The 23,134-nt window shown below is 40.7% G+C and overlaps 1 protein-coding gene across 1 annotated transcript in view; it reads left to right on the top strand.

The window, feature by feature from the left end:
• The window catches only part of ttn.1 (titin, tandem duplicate 1), a 153,882-nt gene that overhangs the window by 105,213 nt on the left and 25,535 nt on the right, over window positions 1-23,134 (top strand). Inside the window, 14 exon segments of the mRNA XM_066686859.1 lie at window positions 50-352; window positions 463-768; window positions 858-1,145; window positions 1,238-1,528; window positions 1,636-1,923; window positions 2,028-2,618; window positions 2,712-2,816; window positions 2,896-3,093; window positions 3,187-3,483; window positions 3,672-4,259; window positions 4,344-4,646; window positions 4,838-21,976; window positions 22,095-22,391; window positions 22,498-23,085. Of these exon segments, the coding sequence (XP_066542956.1) occupies window positions 50-352; window positions 463-768; window positions 858-1,145; window positions 1,238-1,528; window positions 1,636-1,923; window positions 2,028-2,618; window positions 2,712-2,816; window positions 2,896-3,093; window positions 3,187-3,483; window positions 3,672-4,259; window positions 4,344-4,646; window positions 4,838-21,976; window positions 22,095-22,391; window positions 22,498-23,085 (21,582 nt within the window).

The following is a 23,134-nucleotide window of genomic DNA, read 5'->3' as shown; positions in this document are numbered from 1 at the left end:
TACTTATTGGATACATGTTTATTTATTTTTTCCTGCTTGTCATTTACAGCTGTTCCTGGAGCATGTGATCCTCCTGTGATTACAAACATTACAAAAGAAAAAATGACTGTGAGCTGGAAGGAACCCACTGAGGATGGCAAATCTCCCATTCTTGGTTACATGCTTGAGAAACGTGAGACCAAGGAGATTAGCTGGACCAAACTCAATAGGAAACCTTTACTGGAGAGATCAATTGAAGTAGGAGGCCTTACTGAGGGGGCTCAGTATGAGTTCAGAGTCATTGCTGTGAACAAAGCTGGGCTTGGCAAACCAAGTGACCCATCAGATGCTGCTACTGCTGTCGATCCTATTTGTAAGTGCATACACAATCTCATTTATACATTTAAATAGTTATATTTATGTTATTTTTGTATGTATATATTTATAATTTATATACCTAAAATAAACTAACATCCTCTATAGATCCCCCTGGCCCACCAGTCTCCCCCAAGGTCACAGACACAAGTAACAGCACTATAAGCCTCTCCTGGACTAAACCTGCAAATGATGGGGGCAGTGAAATCTTGGGATACCTAGTTGAATGCAAGAGAACAGATGCAACAGACTGGATCCGATGCAATGTCCCAAAGAACCTACAGGACACACACTATGTTGTCACTGGACTTTTGGAGAAATCAGAATACCAACTTCGTGTCAGTGCTGTGAACAAAGTTGGCTTTAGTCAAACATGTGAAGTACCAGACAAACATGTTGCTAAGGATATCTTTGGTATGTCTACATGACTATGAACAGAACACATTATTATTTAATAGTATGTGTTGTGAAATATAGGTAATACATTTTTTTATTGATTTCAGCTGCACCTGAAGCTGAACTTGATGCTGTGCTGAAGGATACATTGGTACTTCAGGCTGGAGCTCGAATGACTCTTCATGCCAAAATTAAAGGTCGACCTACTCCAAAAGTCACCTGGGCAAAGATGAACACTAACATCAAAAACAGACAAGGAATAATCATCAAAGTCACAGATAAAGACACAGTGGTTCAAGTTGATAGAGTGAATCGCTATGATGCTGGAAAATATGTTCTTAACCTTGACAGTATCAGTGGCATGAAAATGTACACAATTGCTGTCAAAGTCCTTGGTAAGTTCTATCACCATTGTATTTTTTTATATATTCATGAGATTAGCAAGATAATTAAAACTTCGATTACTCTTTTATTTACCGCAATGTAGATACTCCTGGCCCACCAGTAAACCTGATGGTGAAAGAGACAACAAAGGAGAGTGCATCCATTCTTTGGGATGAACCATTAATTAATGGTGGAAGTGAGATTATTGGTTATATTGTAGAAAAGCGTGATGCAGAGAGAAAAGCATGGTCCACAGTTTCAGCCAGTTGTGACAAAACATATTTCAAGATAGAAGACCTGGAGCATGGTAGATCATACTGTTTTAGAGTAAAGGCTCAAAATAAGTATGGTATTGGTGAACCTGTTGAAACTGCAGATGCCGTCAGAGCCTCTGGTGAGTAGAGTAACTTACAAATAAAATATGCAATTACAGATTTTACTGTCATTTACGTGTTCCAGTATTGGAAAATGTTCAGTACAATTAAATAAAAATTTCCACAGAACAACCTGGGCCAGTCATGGATTTCAAGCCATTGCTAGTAACCAGGGATTCCTGCACGCTTTCTTGGAAAAAACCTGTTAGTGATGGTGGAAGTCGAATTACTGCATATGTTCTTGAAGTTCTTAATGGTGAAGACAAGTGGAAGGAACTTCTAAGATCAAAGAACATGCAATACAGTGCCAAAGATCTTGTTGAAGGAAGAGAATACAAATACAGAGCAAGGGCAACAAATGATGCAGGAGATGGTCCAGTGAAGGAGCTCTCCATTGTAGCAAAGGATGTCATTGGTGAGATATTTCACTCTCTCTCTTTTCCATATAAATATAATTTAGATTTTGTCCCTCATTATTTCTGAATGTATTTATTTGTTTGTTTGTTTTACTTCCCACAGTTCATCCCAGCTGTGATTTACGAGATTTGCCCAATTTGATGTACATTGCAAAAGAGGGAAGCAACGTCCGTCTCAAGATTCCTATCATCGGTAAACCTCCCCCAACTGTCTCATGGAAAAAAGGTGATGATGAAAATTTGACTGATACAGGAAGAGTTTGTGTGGAATCTACTGCTGTTAATACAACATTGTTGATTCGGGACTGCCAAAGGAGCGATGCCTCAAAATACACAATCACTCTTCGTAACAGTGCTGGATCAAAGGAATCCACTATATTTGTAAGAGTTGTTGGCAAACCAGGAATATGTGCAGGACCTATCAAGTTTAAGGAAGTAACAGCTGATGGAGCTACACTAAAATGGGGTGTTCCAAAAGATGACGGAGGATCAGAGATTACTAATTACATTCTCGAAAAGCGTGATTCTATTACCAATATGTGGGTAACAGTTTCTTCAGCTGTGGAGACAAACACTTATAGAGTCTCTGGTCTTCATGAGGGAACTGAATATATATTCAGAGTTTCTGCAGAAAACAAATATGGAGTTGGTGAGGGTCTAAAATCGGACCCTGTGATCGCTAAGCATCCATTCAGTAAGTATACCTTAGATTTTTTTCACTTTTACTCATACAATGGCAATGGCAATAGTGTTTCTTACCTTAACACTCATGTTGTTTTTTGTCCAGATGTGCCAGACTCACCACCTCCACCACAGGTCATGAGCATGTGTCATAATTCAGCAGTTTTGGCTTGGTCAGATCCCAGGAAAACTGGAGGCTCACCAATTACAGGTGAAGGAATGTTCAGAGACATCTGTTGTAACATAAAGTAATATTTAATAGATAATACAACAAAATGTTCTTGTTTCAGGTTATCACGTTGAATTCAAGGAAAGAAACAGCATGTTATGGAAGAGAGCTAACCCTGCACCTTTAAAAATGAAAGATTTCAAAGTAAAGGGATTAACTGAAGGCCTTGAGTATGGGTTCAGGGTGATGGCCATAAATTTGGCTGGTGTTGGTAAGCCAAGTCCTCCAACTGAGCACTTGGTAGCCTTAGATGCTATTGGTAAGTTCAGAATGTTTGTAAGTATAGTGTCTATTCTATTTCATTTTAATATACACTATTATAAGTTTATGGTCCTATTTTGCCTTGTTTTAGATTCTCCTGGTAAACCTGATGTGATCAGCATTACAAGAAGCACAGTAACACTCCAGTGGACTGAACCTCAATATGATGGTGGACATAGGCTTACCGGCTACATTGTTGAGAGACGTGACCTTCCTTCCAAGGTCTGGGTGAAAGCCAACCATGTAAATGTTGTGGAATGTGCCTATACTGTGACTGACCTGCAAGAAGGCTGCAAGTTTGAATTCAGAATCAGAGCCAAGAATGCAGCTGGAGCAATAAGTCCACCGTCTGAACAAACTGACACTGTCATATGCACGGATGAATATGGTAATGCTATTTTATTTTTATAATATAATATAACACGCATATATATATATATATATATATATATATATATATATATATATATATATATATATATATGTATATATATGTATATATATATATATATATATGCGTGTGTGTATTTTAAACAAACAAATTATTAAAAGGTTACCTTTTCCTTCAACCCACAGCGGCACCCACAATTATAATTGATCCAACTGTGAAGGAAGGAGTAACTGTTAGAGCTGGAGATACAATTGTCATTACAGCAACAAGTATTCTAGGCAAACCTACACCAACTTCTGCCTGGTCAAAGGCAGGAAAATTCTTCAAACCATCAGATATATGCCAGATTGAAACATCTCCTACATCTTCTACTTTGTCTATCAAATATGCCAGCAGGAAGGATTCAGGGGAATACACTATTACAGCAAGCAATCCATTTGGAGTTAAAGAAGAAAATGTCAAAGTAAAAGTTTTGGATGTTCCTGGACCCCCTGGACCAATTGAAGCAAGTGGAATTTCTTCTGAAAAAGTTACTTTAACCTGGACACCTCCTCATGAAGATGGTGGATCTACAATTAAGCACTACGTTTTAGAAAAAAGGGAAACAAGCCGTTTACTTTGGACCATTCTAGCTGAAAATGTTATTGACTGCCATTTTGTGGCAGATAAATTAATTCAAGGGAATGAATACATCTTCCGTGTCTCAGCTGTCAACCATACTGCAGCTGGTGACTTTTCACACTCAGAGCCAGTGAAGATGATAGATCATTATGGTAAGTAGTATTATAAGCTAATAAAGAGTATTGTAACATGTCTGTATGTATATGTAATCAAAATTAACACAATGCTACTTATAGGTCCTCCAGGCCCCCCTGGAAGACCTGATGTGGAAAATGTTGGTGGAAGCACTGCTACTATTACTTGGAAGAGACCAGCTGATGATGGAGGCACTGATATCACAGGTTACTTGGTTGAGAAAAAGGAAAGAAAAGGCATGAGGTGGACAAAAGCATCAAAGAAAGTTATTCCTGACCTACATTTTGAGGTACAAGGACTTGCTGAAGGCATTGAATATCAGTTTAGAGTAACTGCTGAGAACAAGGCTGGCTTTGGGGAACCCAGTGAGCCATCTCAACCAGTTACAACAAAGATCATGGCAGGTAAGCAAATTTGCTTAAGATCAGATGTCAGCTCTTGTTTCTGCTTGTTTTAAACGTATCCAATTAAATAGTAATAATAATAATAATAATACATTTTAAGTAATAGCACATTGATGTAAAAACTAAACACACATGTTTATAATTTTCTTTAGCAATTTCTCTTTTTGAAAAATGTGTTCTCATTCATATAGGTGTGCCTGGAGCCCCAGTCAACCCCAGAGTCACTGATACAACTAAAACCACAGCGGAACTCCACTGGGGCAAGCCGCTTGACGATGGTGGCATGGATGTTACTGGCTATATTGTTGAGCACAAAAAGGATGGAGAAGAGGCATGGGTGAAGGATACAACTAACTTGATTATCTCTGAATATGTTGTCCCAGGATTGCAGGCTGGAGCAAAGTATCATTTCAGAATTACTGCAGTGAATGCAATTGGAGCTGGGGAACCAGCACAAACAGTAGACCTTGTTGAAATTATTGAACGTGAAGAAATTCCTGACCTGGAACTTGATGCCGAATTAAGAAGAACATTAGTTGTCAAAGCCGGAGCTTCAATTCGCTTATTTGTTCCAATAAAAGGCCGTCCAACTCCCAAAGTAACTTGGACAAAGGAGGAGACTGCACTAAAAACACGTGCAATTATAGACAACACTGAGTCATATACTCTTTTAGTCATCCCTGATTGCAACAGACATGATGCTGGGAGATATGACCTGACATTAGAGAATGCTGCTGGAAAGAAAACTGCCTGTGTGAATGTTAAAGTTTTGGACTCTCCAGGCCCTCCACTTAATCTTAAACCAAAAGCTATTGACAAAGAAAGCGTTACACTGCAGTGGGAAATGCCACTCATTGATGGTGGTGCAAAGATTACTAATTATATAATTGAAAAAAGAGAAGCTACGCGCAAGGCATATGCTACTGTGGTAACAAAATGTGCTACATGCTCTATTAGGATCCCTAATTTAGCAGAGGGTTCAGAGTATTACTTCAGAGTGTTTGCTGAAAATGAATTTGGAATTGGGGAGGCAGTTGAAACTCCAGATCCTATCAGAGCCTCTCAAGCACCAACTCCACCTCAAATGGTCACAATTACTGATGTTACCAAGAACTCAGTTAGCCTTGCCTGGACCAAACCAAAACATGATGGTGGAAGCAGAGTTACTGGTTATGTACTTGAGGCTCAGAAGAAAGGATCAGACCAGTGGACTCATGTGACCACCGTGAAATCTTTGGATTTTACAGCAAAAAATTTAAATGAGAATGAGGAATATGTATTCCGTGTAATGGCTGTGAACCAATCAGGCAGAAGTCATCCTCGGGAAAGCAAGCATGTTGTTATACGGGAACAAAGCACACAACCAGAATTTGACCTACGTGGTATCTGTCAGAAGACAGTAATAGCAAAGGCTGGAGATAACATAAAGGTTGAGGTGCCTGTAACCGGACGTCCCAAACCAACAGTTACCTGGCAGAAAGATAGTCAAGCCCTCAAATTAACACAGAGGACAATAGTTGAAAATACCCCTGTGTCAACTATCTTCATCATTAATGAATGTTTGAGAAGTGATAGTGGCATATATGCAATGACAGGAAAGAACATAGTTGGTTCAGTTACAGAACACATCAGAGTCAAAGTGCATGATATCCCAGGACCACCTAAAGGACCAATTAAGCTGGACAAAATATCACGTACTTCTATTGAATTTTCATGGGATTCACCTGAAAATGATGGCGGTGTACCAATCAATAACTATGTAGTTGAAGTAAGGGAAACCACAAGCCAGACATGGGTAGAGCTGTCTTCAGTGGTAATCAGAACAACATATAAAGCAGCTTCTCTAACAACAGGGGTAGAATACCAATTTCGGGTGAAGGCTAAAAACAGATATGGTGTAGGACCCCCGATTACATCTGAAGCTGTAGTTGCTGCATATCCTTTTAAGGCACCTGGGCCACCAGGTACTCCCAAAATTGTTGCTTTCACTAAGGACACTATGACTATTGGCTGGAACGAGCCAGTTAATGATGGTGGAAGTGAGGTTATTGGATACCATGTTGAAAGAAAAGAGAGGAGTAGCATTGTCTGGCACAAGATTAGCAAGTCTCTTGTAATTGGAAACTTGTTTAAAACAACTGGATTAGAGTCTGGCTCTGCATACGAGTTCAGAGTGATGGCTGAAAATATAGCTGGAATAGGTAAACCAAGCAAAGCCTCTGAACCAACACTTGCTCTTGATCCAGTGGATCCACCGGGTCAGCCTGTACCAATCCATGTATCTAAAAATGCAATCACCATTCAGTGGTCAAAGCCTGAATATGACGGAGGGTTCAAGATTACAGGTTATGTTGTGGAAAAGAAAGATCTACCAGCTGGACGGTGGATAAGGGCTAACTTCACAAACATCATTGAAACTACTTTCACTGTAAGTGGTTTAACAAAAGATGCATCCTATGAATTCCGTGTATTGGCAAGAAACTCAGCTGGTGCTGTAAGCAACCCATCAGAACCTTCAGATCCAGTTATTTGTAAAGACGATATTGAAGAACCAAGGATCATGGTAGATGCCAAATTCAAGGATGTTCTGCTTGTTAGAGCAGGAGAAACATTCAAACTTGATGCTGATGTTGCAGGTCAACCACTGCCATCTTTGGTTTGGACAAAAGATGGAAAGGATGTTGAAAACACATCCAAGCTGCAGATAAAAATGACAGACATCAGTGCATCCTTGGTTAACAAAGATTCTCTTAGAAAAGATGGAGGTGAATTTGTACTCACAGCTACTAATGTGGGTGGATTTGCTAAACATGTGTTCAATGTTAAGGTCCTTGACAGACCAGGACCACCTGTAGGACCCCTTAAAGTCTCAGATGTTAGAGCAGAAAAATGTGTGCTTACATGGGCTCCACCTGCAGATGATGGCGGGGCAAAGATTGAACAATATGTGGTTGAAAAACGTGAGTCAAGCCGGCTTGCTTGGACAAATGTGGCAACTGACTTGCAAGTTACCCAGTATCAGGTAACAAAGCTGCTCAAAGGAAATGAATACATTTTTAGAGTCATGGCGGTTAATAAATATGGAGTTGGAGAGGCCCTTGAGTCTGAACCAACAATTGCAGAGAATCCTTATGTTCAACCTGATCCTCCACAAACCCCTGAGGTAACAGCTGTCACAAAGGACTCAATGGTGTTATGCTGGGGAGCTCCTGCCAGTAATGGTGGAAGTGAAATCACCAACTATGGCATTGAGAGAAGAGATAGGATTAGTTTGCGCTGGGTAAAATGCAACAAAAAGAAGGTTACTGACTTGCATTTTAAGGTAACTGGGCTTGTTCCAGGGCATGAATATGAGTTTAGAGTTTTTGCTGAGAATGCAGTTGGAGTCAGTGCACCAAGCCTTTCAAGTCCATTTATAAAAGCCACAGACGCTCTATTCAAACCTGGTCCACCCGGTAATCCAAGGATCTTGGACACAACAAGTTCCTCCATAACGCTTGCATGGAACAGACCAGTATATGATGGTGGTTCTGAAGTTACTCGGTACATTGTGGAAACATGCATTCCTGGAACTGAAGAGGAGCAATGGACAATAGTTTCTCCTAAAGAGGGAGTGAAAGGAACATCTTTCACAGTAACAAACCTAAAAGAGAACCAAGAATATAAAATAAATATATCAGCTGTAAACAGTGAGGGTATTGGGGAAGCAGCATCTGTCCCTGGTTCACCTAAAGCTGAAGAAAGACTACTTCCACCAGAAATTGACCTTGATGCTGACCTTCGCAAAGTTGTGAACATCCGAGCTTGTAACACATTAAGACTTTTTGTACCAATAAGAGGAAGACCAGTGCCAACAGTTAAATGGTCAAGAGAGAATGATGAACCTTTGGACAGAGCTACTATTGAAACTACATCATCATTTACATCATTAGTGGTCGGGAATGTAAATAGGTTTGACAGTGGCAAGTACAACTTGACTGTGGAAAACAGCTCTGGTTCCAAGACAGTTTCTGTAACAGTGAGAGTTCTTGATACACCTGGAGCACCACAAAACCTCAAAATCAGCCAAGTTACTAAGGAATCAGTCACACTCATATGGGATCCTTCATTAAATGATGGTGGCTCAACAATAAAGAACTACATTGTAGAAAAGCGTGAGGCAACCAGAAAGGCCTATGCTACTGTCAATGCCCTCTGCTACAAAACAACATGGACTATTGATCAACTTCAAGAAGGTTGTAACTACTATTTCAGAGTTCTGGCTGAAAATGTATATGGAATTGGTCTTCCTATTGAAACCACTGAATCAGTCAAAGTGTCAGAAATGCCACTTCCTCCTGGCAAGATTACACTTCAAGACGTAACAAAAACAAGTGCAACTCTGTCTTGGGAGAAGCCTGAACATGATGGCGGAAGTAGAATTGTTGCATATGTTGTAGAAATGCAGAATAAAGGCAGTGATAAATGGACACAAGCTGTGATTGTCAAGGTTCCAGAGGCAGTTATTTCTGGACTTACTCCTGGTGAGGAGTATATGTTCCGTGTTTCAGCAAGAAATGAAAAAGGTACCAGTGACCCTCGCCAACTTGGTGTGCCTGTTATTGCCAAAGACCTTGTTATTGCTCCATCTGCCAAACTGTTATTTTCAACATACAGTGTTCTTGCTGGAGAAGATTTGACAATAGATATTCCATATAATGCTCGTCCCAAAGCTGCTGTGTCTTGGGTGAAGGATGCTACACCACTTAAACGAACCAGCAGGGTAAACTTCTCTTCAACAGAGAACCTTCTAAATCTTGTGATCAAAGAGGCATGTAAAGATGATGTTGGGCATTATCACATCAAACTTGCCAACACAGCTGGAGAAACATTAGTGGATATTGGTGTTGTGGTTCTGGATAAACCTGGTCCACCTACTGGCCCAGTCAAAGTTGAAGAAGTAACAGCTAACAGTGTCACAATTTCATGGCAACCACCAGAATATGTTGGAGGCTGCACCATTAACAACTATTTGGTGGAAAAGAGAGACATGTCTACAACAGACTGGGTAGTTGCTGCAGCAAATCTGGCAAGAACAAAAATTAAAGTAGGGAAACTAAAAACAGGTTCTGAATATCAGTTCAGAATTTCTGCTGAAAACAGGTATGGAAAGAGTCCTCCGCTTGTCTCTGCATGTGTTGTTGTACAATACCCATATAAACTCCCAGGTCCACCAGGAACACCCTTTGTTCATTCTTCTACGAGAGATAGCATGCTTGTGGTGTGGAATGAGCCAGTTATTGATGGAGGAAGCACAATTTTGGGATATCACCTTGAACGTAAAGAAAGAAATAGTATCCTCTGGATTAAACTCAATAAAACTATCATTCAGGACACAACTTACAAGACCACAGGTCTTGAGGAAGGGCTGGAATATGAATTTAGAGTGTATGCAGAGAACATTGTAGGCATTGGAAAAGCAAGCAAAATTTCAGAATGCTATGTTGCCAGAGATCCTTGTGATCCACCTGGCACACCTGAAGCCATCAATATCACAAAGAATTCTATCACAATCACATGGACAAAACCTGAATATGATGGTGGCAGCAAAGTCACTGGCTATATTGTTGAGAAGAAGGAGTTGCCTGAAGGACGCTGGCTGAAGGCAAACTTCACAAATGTTATTGAGACAGAATATACTTCCACAGGTCTTACAGAAGACACAAAATATGAGTTCCGAGTGATTGCAAGAAATGCAGCAGGTGTTTTTAGTGCTCCTTCTTACAGCACAGGACCCATTACTGCAAAAGATGAGATTGAACCACCCCGTATCAGCATAGATCCACAGTACACTCAGACAATTGTTGTAAATGCAGGAGAGAACTTCAAGATTGATGCAGATGTTCATGGTAAACCAGTCCCTACAATCTACTGGATGAAGGGAGATCAAGAACTTGGAAACACTCTATATCGTGAAATTAAAAACACGGACACCTTTGCCTGTTTGTCTGTAAAAGAAGCTAAACTTGCTGATGGTGGACAGTACACCCTGCTACTAAAAAATCCAGGGGGTGAGAAGGCGGTTAAAGTAAATGTCAGTGTTCTAGATAAACCTGGAGTACCCGAGGGTCCCATTTCTATCACAGGGGTTACAAGTGACCAGTGCTTCCTTTCTTGGAAACCTCCAAAACAAGATGGTGGAAGTAAGATCACTCACTACATTGTTGAAAGAAGAGAGACAAGCAGACTAATTTGGACGCTTGTTGAACCTAAAGTTCAAGCTGAAAATCTGAAAGTAACAAAACTCCTTGAGGGCAATGAATACATTTTCAGGGTTTTGCCTGTGAATAAATTTGGAGTTGGAGAACCACTTCAGTCTGGCCCAGTTATCATTAAGGATCCATTTACACTCCCAGATGCTCCAAAGGGAATAGAAGTTTCCAATGTCAAGAAAGACTCAGTGGTCCTAAGTTGGGAGGCCCCCACGTGTGATGGTGGCACACCTATAACTGGATATGTCATTGAGAAACATGACAAAGAAGGTGTTAGATGGACCAGATGCAACAGACAAACAGTTACTGATCTGACATTCAAAGTTACTGGACTCCTTGAAGGACATCTCTATGAATTCAGGGTTTCAGCTGAGAATACTGTTGGGGTTGGTGAATCAAGCTCAGCAACAGTATTCTATAAAGCTCTGGATCCTGTGTTCAAGCCAGGTCCACCACATAATCCTAAAGTGACGGACACAACAAAATCATCCGTGTCACTTGCATGGGGGAAACCTATTTATGATGGTGGTTGTGAAATCCAATCATATATTGTTGAGTCATGTGAGGTAAAACCAACAGTGGCTGAGGCAAAGGAAGATGTAGCGGCTGAAGGATGGACAATGTGCACCCCACCAACAGGTGTGAAGCTGACACGCTTTACAGTGGAAAACCTAAAAGAAAAGCAGGAGTACAAATTCAGGGTTTGTGCAGTTAACAAGATTGGTGTTGGTGAGCATGCAGATCTTTCAGGTCCTGTTATTCCAGAGGACAAGACTGAAGAACCAGATATTGACATTGATCCTGAATTCAGAAAGCTTGTTGTTATTAAAGCAGGAGCACCTTTAAGAATTTTCATTCCCATCAGAGGGCGTCCTGTGCCACAAATTAAGTGGGAAAAAGATGAAGGCCCTGTTAAAGAGACAGTGCAAGTTGAAGTTACCAGTAGTCACACATCCCTTGTGATTGATAAAGTAAACAGAGGTGACAGTGGAAAGTATACTGTGACTGCAGAAAACTCTTCGGGTGTGAAGACCGCTACCATCAGTGTGAAAGTTCTTGACACACCTAGTGCTCCAGTTAACATTAAAGTGCAAGAAATTACAAAAGAGTCTGTGACACTTTCATGGGAACCTCCTGCCTTGGATGGTGGAGCTAAAATAAAAAATTACATTGTTGAGAAGCGTGAAACTACACGAAAAACCTTCTCTGCTGTTGTAACAAACTGCCACAAGCTGTCATGGAAAATTGAACTACTTCAAGAGGGCTGCAGTTACTATTTTAGGGTTCTTGCAGAAAATGAGCATGGAATTGGGCTACCTGCAGATATTACAGATCCAATAAAAGTATCAGAAGTGCCTCAGTGCCCTGGAAAATTAAGTGTTGTAGATGTAACAAAAACAAGTGTCTCTCTTGCTTGGGAAAAACCAGTCCATGATGGTGGCAGCAGAATTATACAGTACCTTGTTGAAATGCAAGTGAAGGGCACTGATAAGTGGTCTGGCTGTGCTAATGTGAAAACGTTAGAAGCTGTTATTAGTAATTTGAACACTGGCGAAGAGTACATTTTCAGAGTAATTGCTGTTAATGAAAAAGGAAAAAGTGATCCAAGAACCCTTGCAGTCCCAGTGCAGGCAAAGGATCTTGTAATTGAACCAGATGTTAGACCTGCATTTAGCAACTACAGTGTACTTGTTAAAAAGGACCTTCAAGTGGAAATTCCAGTTACTGGACGCCCTAAGCCAAAAGTTACATGGACAAAAGATGGTGCAGCCCTTAAATTCACGACAAGAGTTAACATTTCTAATACACCACACAGTACAATTCTTAGTATTAAAGAAGCTGCCAGAGAGGATGGTGGCATGTATGGAATAAATGTTTGTAATGCTGTTGGACAAAAGGATGCAACAATTGAAATCATCACTCTTGACAAACCAGGACCACCATCTGGCCCTGTAAGATTTAATGAAGTAACAGTATCAAGTGTTACACTCTCATGGGATCCACCAAAATATACTGGCGGTTGCTCAGTTTCAAACTACATTGTACAAAAGAGAGATACAACTACCACCACTTGGGAAAATGTTTCTATCTCACTGGCAAGAACAACACTGAAGGTACACAAACTAAAAACTGGTACTGAATATCAGTTCAGGATTATTGCTCAAAATAGATACGGCAAGAGCTTTGCTTTAGATTCTGCAACTGTAGTTGCGCAATACCCATACAGAGAACCTGGCCCACCTGGAACTCCATTTGTATCATCCCTGTCAAGAGATCATATGATTGTGGAGTGGCATGAACCAGTTTCAGATGGAGGCAGCAGTGTTATTGGATACCATCTTGAAAGAAAAGAGAGAAACAGCATTCTTTGGACCAAGATAAACAAGACACTAATTCAAGAAACAATGTTTAAAACCAGCCCCTTAGAGGAAGGTATTGAATATGAATTTAGAGTTTATGCTGAAAATATTGTTGGCATTGGTAGGTGCAGTAAAGTCTCAGAGGGATGTGTAGCCCGTGATCCATGTGATCCACCTGGTACACCAGAAGCTGTCCATGTTAGCAAAAACTCCATAACAATACAGTGGACAAAGCCAGAATATGATGGAGGAAGTGCTATTACTGGTTATACTGTTGAAAAACGTGATCTCCCAGAAGGCCGCTGGACAAAAGCTAGTTTTACAAATATAATTGAAACCAAATTCACTGTTACTGGTCTTACAGAGGGAGAAAAATATGACTTCAGGGTAATTGCGAAGAATGCTGTTGGCACTATTAGTAAAACATCCTACAACAGTGGACCTATTGTTGCTCTAGATGAAGTTGAGCCACCCAAGTTTTCAATTGATCCCAAATATACTCAGACCCTTACTGTGAATGCTGGAGATACTTTTAAAATTGATGCAGATGTCCATGGCAAACCAGTACCTACAATCCAGTGGTTCAAATGCGACAAGGAAATAGAAAATACAATGCGATGTGAGATCAAGAATACTGACACCAGGGCTATGATTATCATAAAGGATGCAATTCGACAGGATGGTGGAGACTATACTCTTCAGCTTGTTAATATTGCTGGCTCTCAAACAGTTTCATTTAATGTGAAAGTACTAGACAAACCCAGTTCACCAGAAGGACCTCTTCATGTCACTGGAATATCAAGCGATAAATGCACACTTTCATGGCGCCCTCCTCAACATGATGGAGGAAGTCCTATAACTCATTATGTTATTGAAAGACGTGAAACAAGTCGCCTTGCTTGGACTCTGGTGTCTAGTGATTGCAAAACTACAGCATACAAAGTGACAAAACTTCTTATAGGCGATGAATATATCTTCCGTGTCATGGCTGTCAACATTTATGGTGTTAGTGAGCCTATTATTTCAACTTCTGTAATAATGAAGAATCCATTTGTAGCCCCAGGATCACCAAACATTTTGGAAGTCACTAACATTGCTCGGGATGCTATGACTATATGCTGGAGTGCTCCTGAGACTGATGGCGGAAGTGAAGTTGTTGGATATATTATTGAAAAGAAAGACAGAGCGGGAATTAAGTGGACCAGATGCAACAGACAGAAAGTTACTGATGTATGTTTCAGAGTACCAGGCCTGATTGAGGATCATGACTATGAATTCAGAGTATCAGCTGAAAATGCAGCTGGTATTGGAGAACCCAGTTTACCAACATCGTACTATAAAGCTTCTGATCCAAAATATAAACCTGGTCCACCCACAAATGCACATGTGATTGACACAACAAAAAGCTCAATTTCACTGGCATGGGGAAAACCTCTTAATGATGGTGGAAGTCCTATTCAAGGATATATTGTTGAGATATGCAAAGCTGAAGAGGAGGAATGGTCCATGTGCACACCACCAACTGGCCTGCGTGTTAACAAATTTGAAATCACCAAATTAACAGAAAATCAAGAATATAAGATTCAAGTGTGTGCCATAAATAAACTTGGTGTGGGTGAGGCTGCAGTTATCCCTGGAACCGCCAAACCAGAGGACAAACTTGACGCTCCTGAAATTCACCTTGATTCAGAGCTGAGGAAAGGCATAGTTGTTCGTGCTGGAGGATCAGTTCGAATTAATGTGCCTTTCAAGGGAAGACCAACACCTGAGATTAAATGGATGAAAGATGAAGGAGACTTGTCAGAGAAGGCAGTGATTGAGAAGGGTCTGAACTTCACACAACTTTCAATGGATTCCTGTGACAGAAAGGATTCTGGGAAGTACACTCTTACCCTGCAAAACAGCAGTGGCTCTGTGTCTGAATTTGTGGCAGTGAAAGTATTAGATACACCTGGAGCACCACAGAATTTAGTAGTTAAAGATATTAAGAAAGATTCTGTTACAATTGTCTGGGACCCACCACTTAATGATGGAGGTGCAAAAATTAAGAATTATGTTGTTGATAAACGTGAATCCACAAGAAAAGCATATGCCAGTGTCACAACCAAGTGTAGCAAGACTAGCTACAAAGTGGAAAATCTTGTGGAGGGGGCCATGTACTACTTTAGAGTTATGGCTGAAAATGAATTTGGAATTGGTGTTCCAGTTGAAACAAAGACTGCTTCCAAGGCCTCAGAAGTACCACTACCAGTTGGAAAGGTCTTCTTGACTGATGTGACAAAGGCCAGTGCATCTCTGTCTTGGGAAAAACCTGAACATGATGGTGGAAGCAGGATTGTGGGGTATATAATTGAAATGCAGCCCAAGGGAACAGATAAATGGGGTGTAGCAACATCTGTCAAAACATGTGAAGGCACTGTCACTGGACTAACAGCTGGCCAAGAATACATTTTCCGTGTTCTTGCATACAATGAGAAAGGAAAGAGTGAGCCAAAGTTGCTTGCTGCTCCTGTCATTGCCAATGATTTGACAATAGAGCCAAGCCTTAAAGTACAGTTCAGTACATATAGTGTCAAATCTGGTGGTGATCTCAAACTGGAAATACCTGTCTTTGGACGTCCCAAGCCAAAGGTTGCTTGGATGAAGGATGGAGAGGCTCTTAAAGTGACATCTAGAATTAGTACTACAAACACACCAACCACAGCAATTTTGCAAATAACTGAGGCCAATAAAGATGACTTCGGAAAATATGCAATTACTGCGACAAACAGTGCTGGTGCTGTTACAGAAGAAATTGGAATTATTATCCTTGATAAACCAGGTCCACCAACAGGCCCTATTAAAGTAAATGAAGTGAGTAATAGCTTTGTCACAATCTCATGGGAACCGCCATCTTACACAGGAGGCTGCCAGGTAAAGCATTACATTGTTGAAAAGCGAGACACCTCCACAACTACATGGGAAGTGGTAGCTGGATCAGTGGCCAGAACCTCTCTTAAAATAACAAAACTGAAAACTGGTGGAGAATACCAGTTTAGAGTCTTTGCTGAAAACAGATATGGCAAGAGTGCCTTTTTAGACTCAAAATCAATTGTTGTTCAGTATCCTTATAAACCTCCTGGGCCACCTGGAACCCCTCATATCAAATCTGCCAGCAAGGATCAGATGATAATTGAATGGAATGAGCCTGTCAATGATGGTGGAGGCACAGTAATTGGATACCACTTAGAAAGCAAGGAACGGACTAGCATCCTGTGGACAAAGCTGAACAAGACTCTCATTACTGATACCATATTTAAGATATGTAATCTAGAGGAAGGCATTGGTTATGAATTTAGGGTGTATGCTGAGAATATAGTAGGCATTGGCAGAGCCAGTAAAGTTTCAGAGAGCTTTGTTGCTCGTGATCCATGTGATCCACCTGGTACTCCTGAAGCCATAACAATCTCCAAAGACCATATAGATATTCAGTGGACAAAACCTCCATATGATGGTGGCAGCAAAGTTACTGGATATATTGTTGAAAAAAGAGACTTGCCTCAGGGTCACTGGATGAGGGTCAATTTCACTAATGTGATTGAGACTCAATTTGCAGTTACTGGCTTAACAGCACAACAGCAATATGAATTTAGAGTAACTGCAAGAAATGCTGCTGGAATTTTCAGTGAGCCTTCTGACAGCACTGGACCAATTACTGCAACAGATGAAATTGAACCTCCAAGTGTTTCAATGGATCCTAAATACAAGGATGTCATTGTTGTTAATGCTGGAGAGAATTTGATTCTTGATGCAGACATCCATGGAAAACCCATTCCTGATGTTCAGTGGTTGAAAGAAGGAAAAGAAATGGACAAGAAACTGCGAATTGAAGTAAAAACAACCCAGAAATGTGCCTCCATCACAATAAAGGACTGTACAAGATTAGACAGTGGCCATTATGACCTTGTATTAAGCAACAGTGGTGGAACAAAAACTATTCCAATCACAGTAAAGGTCCTTGATAGACCAGGCCCACCAAATGGACCACTTCGTGTAATTGGCGTTATGTCTGATAAATGTGACCTGTTCTGGACTGAGCCTTCTCAAGATGGTGGTGCTAATATTACTCACTACATTGTTGAGAAGAGAGAAACAAGTAGATTGTCTTGGACTCTGGTTGATTCCAATATTACAGCCACCAATTACAAAGTGACAAAACTCCTGACAGGGGATGAGTATATTTTCAGAGTTATGGCTGTTAATAAGTATGGCATTAGTGACCCTCTGGAGTCTGAGGCAATAATTGCACAGAACCCATATAAGCCACCAAGTGCACCATCAACACCAGAAGCAAGTGAAATAACAAAGGATACAATAGTTCTGTCGTGGAAAGCCCCAGAGAGTGATGGTGGAACAGAAGTGATTGGCTATCACTTGGAGAAACGTGACAAGGATGGTGTAAGATGGACCAAATGCAATAGACAGAAGCTGACGGACTTGCACTTCAAAGTGACTGGTCTTTCAGAGGGGCATTTCTATGAATTCCGTGTAGCAGCTGAGAATGAAGCTGGTGTGGGTGAATTTAGTGACTTGTCTATGTTTTACAGAGCAATAAATGCCACAACACCTCCTGGCCCACCACATCATCCTAAAGTGACAGATTATACAAGCTCATCTGTGTCCCTGGCATGGGGTAAACCTGCCAATGATGGTGGAGCATACATTAAAGGCTACATTGTTGAGATGAAAGAGGTTTCTGCAGAAGAATGGACAATATGCACACCTCCGACTGGTTTACAAGCAACACGCTTAACACTGGGAAATCTTAAGGAAAATGCAGAATATAACTTCCGTGTTTGTGCTATTAATTCTGAGGGTGTTGGTGAACCTGCTGATGTTCATGGTTCTGTGATTGCAGCTGAAAAAGTAGAAGCACCAGAAATTGAACTTGATGCTGACCTTAGAAAAGTTGTCTCTGTCCGTGCTGGTGGATCACTTCGTCTGTTCATTACTATTAGAGGCAGACCTGAGCCATCTGTCAAATGGGAGAAAGAAGAAAGTGCTTTAACTGAGCGTGCACTAATTGAGTCGACTAGTTCATATACCATGCTTGTAATAGACAATGTGAACAGATTTGACAGTGGAAAATACATTCTTACTCTTGAAAATAAGAGTGGCACAAAATCAGCATTTGTGAATGTCAGGGTGCTTGATTCTCCTAGTGCCCCACAGAATTTTGAAGTTAAAGATATTAAGAAAGACTCTGTGATACTTTATTGGGATCCTCCTCTTACTGATGGTGGAGCCAAAATAACCAATTACATTGTGGAAAAACGAGAGTCAACAAGAAAAGCTTATACAACTGTTACAAGTAACTGCACACAGAATTTCTTCAAGATTGAGGAACTGCAGGAGGGTGGAATATTTTACTTCCGCGTGTGTGCTGTTAATGGGTATGGTATGGGTATCATGGCAGAAACAAAGAACCCAGTGAAAGTTGCCCAGGTACCTATGCCCCCAGGAAAGGTGGCCCTCGTGGATGTAACCAAGAACAGTGTAACTCTTACTTGGGTGAAACCTGCACATGACGGTGGCAGTAAAGTACTTTGTTACAATGTAGAAATGCAACCTAAAGGCACTGATAAATGGGGTGTGTGTTGCACAGCAAAAGTTCTTGAAGCAACTGTTACTAACCTTACCCCTGGTGACACATACTCTTTCAGGGTAATTGCACTGAATGAGAAAGGCAAGAGTGAACCTCAAGAACTGGGAGTGCCTGTGCGTGCCAAAGACATAGAGATAGAACCCTCAGTTAATCTACTCTTTAATACTTTCACAGTTATAGCTGGAAAGGACCTTACTGTTGAAGTCCCTGTAAGAGGCAGGCCTAAGCCAGTGGTTTCATGGAAGAAAGAAGGTCTTCCTCTCAAACAATCAAGCACTCTCACAATAATTAATACTGCAGTCTCAAGCAAAATTGTCATCAAGACAGCTGCTATAGAACATGTTGGAAAATATGAAATCACTCTTGCCAACACGGCAGGCACCATTTCCACAGATGTCAACATAGTGGTTCTTGACAAACCAGGTCCACCAACTGCAGTGAAAGTAGATGCTGTAACTGCTGACAGCATTACACTTTCATGGGCTCCCCCTGAATATGATGGTGGATGCTCCATCAATAACTACATTGTTGAGAAAAGAGATACTAACACAACAGAGTGGCAGATTGTGTCAACAAATGTAGCCAGAAATACAATCAAGGTGACTCGACTGACACATGGTTCTGAATATCAATTCCGTATATATGCAGTGAACCGCTATGGAAAGAGTAAGGCTATAGACTCTCCTGGAATTACTGCAGAATATACATTCAAACAACCTGGACCACCTTCTACTCCAATGGTGGCTCATGCTACAAAGGCCTTTATGCTCATTACATGGAATGAACCAGTGAATGATGGTGGGAGCGTAGTTCTTGGATATCACCTGGAACGCAAGGAGAGGAGCAGTATACTCTGGACAAAAATGAACAGGGTTCTTATCAAAGAAACAGAATTTAAAGTAACAGGTCTTGAAGAGGGACTGTTCTATGAATACCGTGTTTATGCTGAAAACATTGCTGGTATTGGAAAGGTTAGCAAAGTCAGTGAACCTGTAGCTGCAAGAGATCCTTGTGATCCTCCTGGTCAACCAGTTGTTACAAGCATTACTAGATCTTCTGTATCTCTATCTTGGACAAAGCCTGAGTATGATGGAGGAGCCAAAGTTACAGGGTACACCATAGAACGTAAAGATCTTCCACAAGGTCGCTGGATTAGATGCAACTTCACCAATGTTCCCGAAACTTACTTTGATGTTACTGGTCTTACTCAAGATCAGCAATATGATTTCCGTGTGACTGCAAAGAATGCTGCTGGGCAGTTCAGTGAACCATCTGATAATACTGGTCCCATCACAGTCAAAGATGACGTAGAACCACCACGGATTATGATGGATGTGAAGTTCAAAGAAACAGTGTTTGTCAAAGCAGGAGAGACTCTGAAGATTAATGCAGATATTGTGGGGCGCCCTCTGCCAGTCACTTCATGGTCAAAGGATGGAAAAGAGATTGAACTCAAAGCAAGAATTCAGATATCTGCAACTGACAGTAGCAGTATGATAATTGTTAAAGAGTGCATAAGGAGTGATTCTGGAAAGTATGCCCTAACATTACAAAATGTTGCTGGAACAGTAACAACACCAGTTAACTGTGTGATTCTTGATAAACCAGGACCCTCAGCAGGTCCACTGTCTGTCACTGACCTCACAGCAGAAGACTGCACATTGTCATGGGGAGCACCACAAGAAATTGGTGGTGCAGAAATCACTCATTATGTGGTTCAGAAGAAAGAGACCAGCAGTTTGGCATGGACAATTATACATGGAGAAGTGAAAGCTAAAACATGCAAAGTCACAAAACTTCTCAAAGGCAATGAATACATCTTCAGAGTTATGGCTGTAAATAAGTTTGGAGCAGGTGAACCACTTGACAGCGAAAGTATCAAAGTCACTGATCCATTTACCTTCCCTGCAGCACCAACAAGTGTTGAAATCACAAGCGTGACCAGTGAGGAGATGACTCTCACTTGGGCTAAGCCTGTTTCTGATGGAGGCAGTGATATCTATGGGTATATCATTGAACGACGTGAGAAATCAGGTCTTCGATGGGTCAGAGTCAACAGGGAAATTGTAAAAGGTTTAACAGCAGTAATATCTAAACTCAGAAGAGGATGTGAATATGAATTCAGAGTGTATGCAGAAAATGTTGCTGGTTTAAGTCCCCCTAGTGAACCATCTCTTGCAGCAAGAGCAGAGGATGCATTACTTGTGCCATCCCCACCAACTAAACCTAAGTTCTTGGATCACACAAAGAGTTCCATTACTATTGCTTGGAACAAGCCTTTGTCAGATGGTGGCACCCCAGTGATTGGATACTGTGTGGAATACAAGAAGTCAAGTGATGAGGAATGGACCGTTGCAATCCAGATGACAAAGAGCACAGAGTTCACTGTCTCTGGTCTCACAGCTGACATAGAATATGTCTTTGCTGTTAAATCGATCAATAAAATTGGCTCAAGTGAACGTTCTCCAGTGTCTGAGCCACAGGCAGCAGTAGACAGAAAGGAGGAACCAGTATTTGATGTTGACATTGAGATGAGGAAAATTTTGATTGTCAAACATGGTCATTCCTTTACTCTGACAGCACCATTTAAAGGAGTGCCTGTGCCTTCAGTTACCTGGAATAAGGAGGAAACTGATCTCAAATCAAGGGGTATCATTGAGAAAACTGGAAAATATACATCCCTAACAATCGAAAAAGCAACAAGGTATGATTCAGGACAGTATACAGTTACTCTGGATAATGGTATTGGTACTGCATCATTGCCAATGGTTGTCAAAGTTCTTGATACACCTGGTCCACCAGTAAATGTAAAGATTAAGGATGTCACAAAAGACTCTGCCACAGTTACCTGGGAAGTTCCAGAGAATGATGGAGGAGATCCTGTGAAGGCTTACCATGTTGAGAAACGTGAAGCTAGTAAAAAGGCCTGGGTGTGTGTAACAAATAACTGTCATAGTCTTGTCTACAAGGTCGAAGACTTGCAAGAAGGTGCGGTTTACTTCTTCAGAGTCATCGGAGAGAATGAGTTTGGTATGGGTGTCCCTGCCGATACAAAAGATGGGACTAAAATAACAGGTATGTTTCAATTGTCAATTTAAATTTTGCTAGATTTGATCTTTTTTGCTTGTTTGTTTGTTTTATTATGCAGACATTTTATATGTATATAAATACTTTTGCTCCTTTGTTTCAACAGAAATACCTAGTCCTCCTGCCAGGCTTGGAGTGTCTCTAGTGACAAAAGATAGTATTACAATTGTATGGTCTAAACCAGAGTATGATGGAGGAAGCAGAATTAAAAGTTACCTTGTTGAAGCTCTGGAGAAAGGTCAGCAGAAGTGGGTGAAATGTGCCACTGTAAAGACCAACACACACACAATCAAATCCTTAAGAGAAAATGCAGAGTACTTATTCAGAGTGCGTGCTGAAAATCATGCAGGACTCAGTGATCCCAAAGAAATGATTATTCCTGTGGTTGTGAAAGAACAACTTGGTGAGTATTGTTTAATTCCTTGTATTTTATGTCAATATGTTGCTCTCCAAAACTACAGTTCAACACAAAATATATATATATATATATATATATTTTTTTTTTTCAGATGCTCCTGAATTTGATATGAAGAACTTCCCACACAACACAGTTTATGTGAGAGCAGGGTCAAACTTAAAGTTTGAGCTTCCTCTCACTGGCAAACCAATGCCAAAAGTTGCAATGACAAGAAACAATGTTCCAGTCAGGTGTGGAAAAAGATTCAGTTTTGAAGTAACTCCTGAAAGCCTCAATATTAATCTGAAAGAAAGCATTTCAAGTGATGCTGGACGATATGACATTGTAGCCTCCAACACAAGTGGAACAACCAAAATGTTTGTTAATATATTGGTATTGGATAGGCCTGGCCCTCCAGTTGGTCCAGTTGAAGTTAGCGACATTGGAGAAACAAGTCTGACTCTCAAATGGCTTCCACCTTTATATCATGGTGGTAGCCCAGTGACCAACTATGTTGTAGTGAAACGAGAAACAAGCACACCAGCTTGGGTTGAAGTGTCATCCACTGTTGCCAGGAATACAGTTAAAATTACCAAGCTAACAAAAGGAGAAGAATACCAGTTTAGAATAAAAGCTGAGAATCGCTTTGGCATCAGTGACCACATCGACTCTCAGTCAGTCACTGTGAAACTTCCATATAGTGAGTATTTGTTTTTTTCTTTCACCCACATTTCTGTCTCTATGGTAAT

Source organism: Hoplias malabaricus, chromosome 12 (genome assembly GCF_029633855.1).
Source record: "Hoplias malabaricus isolate fHopMal1 chromosome 12, fHopMal1.hap1, whole genome shotgun sequence".
Classification (NCBI taxonomy): Eukaryota; Metazoa; Chordata; class Actinopteri; order Characiformes; family Erythrinidae; genus Hoplias; species Hoplias malabaricus.
Note: the sequence above shows the minus strand (reverse complement) of the source record. Positions and strands in the feature narration are given on the sequence as shown.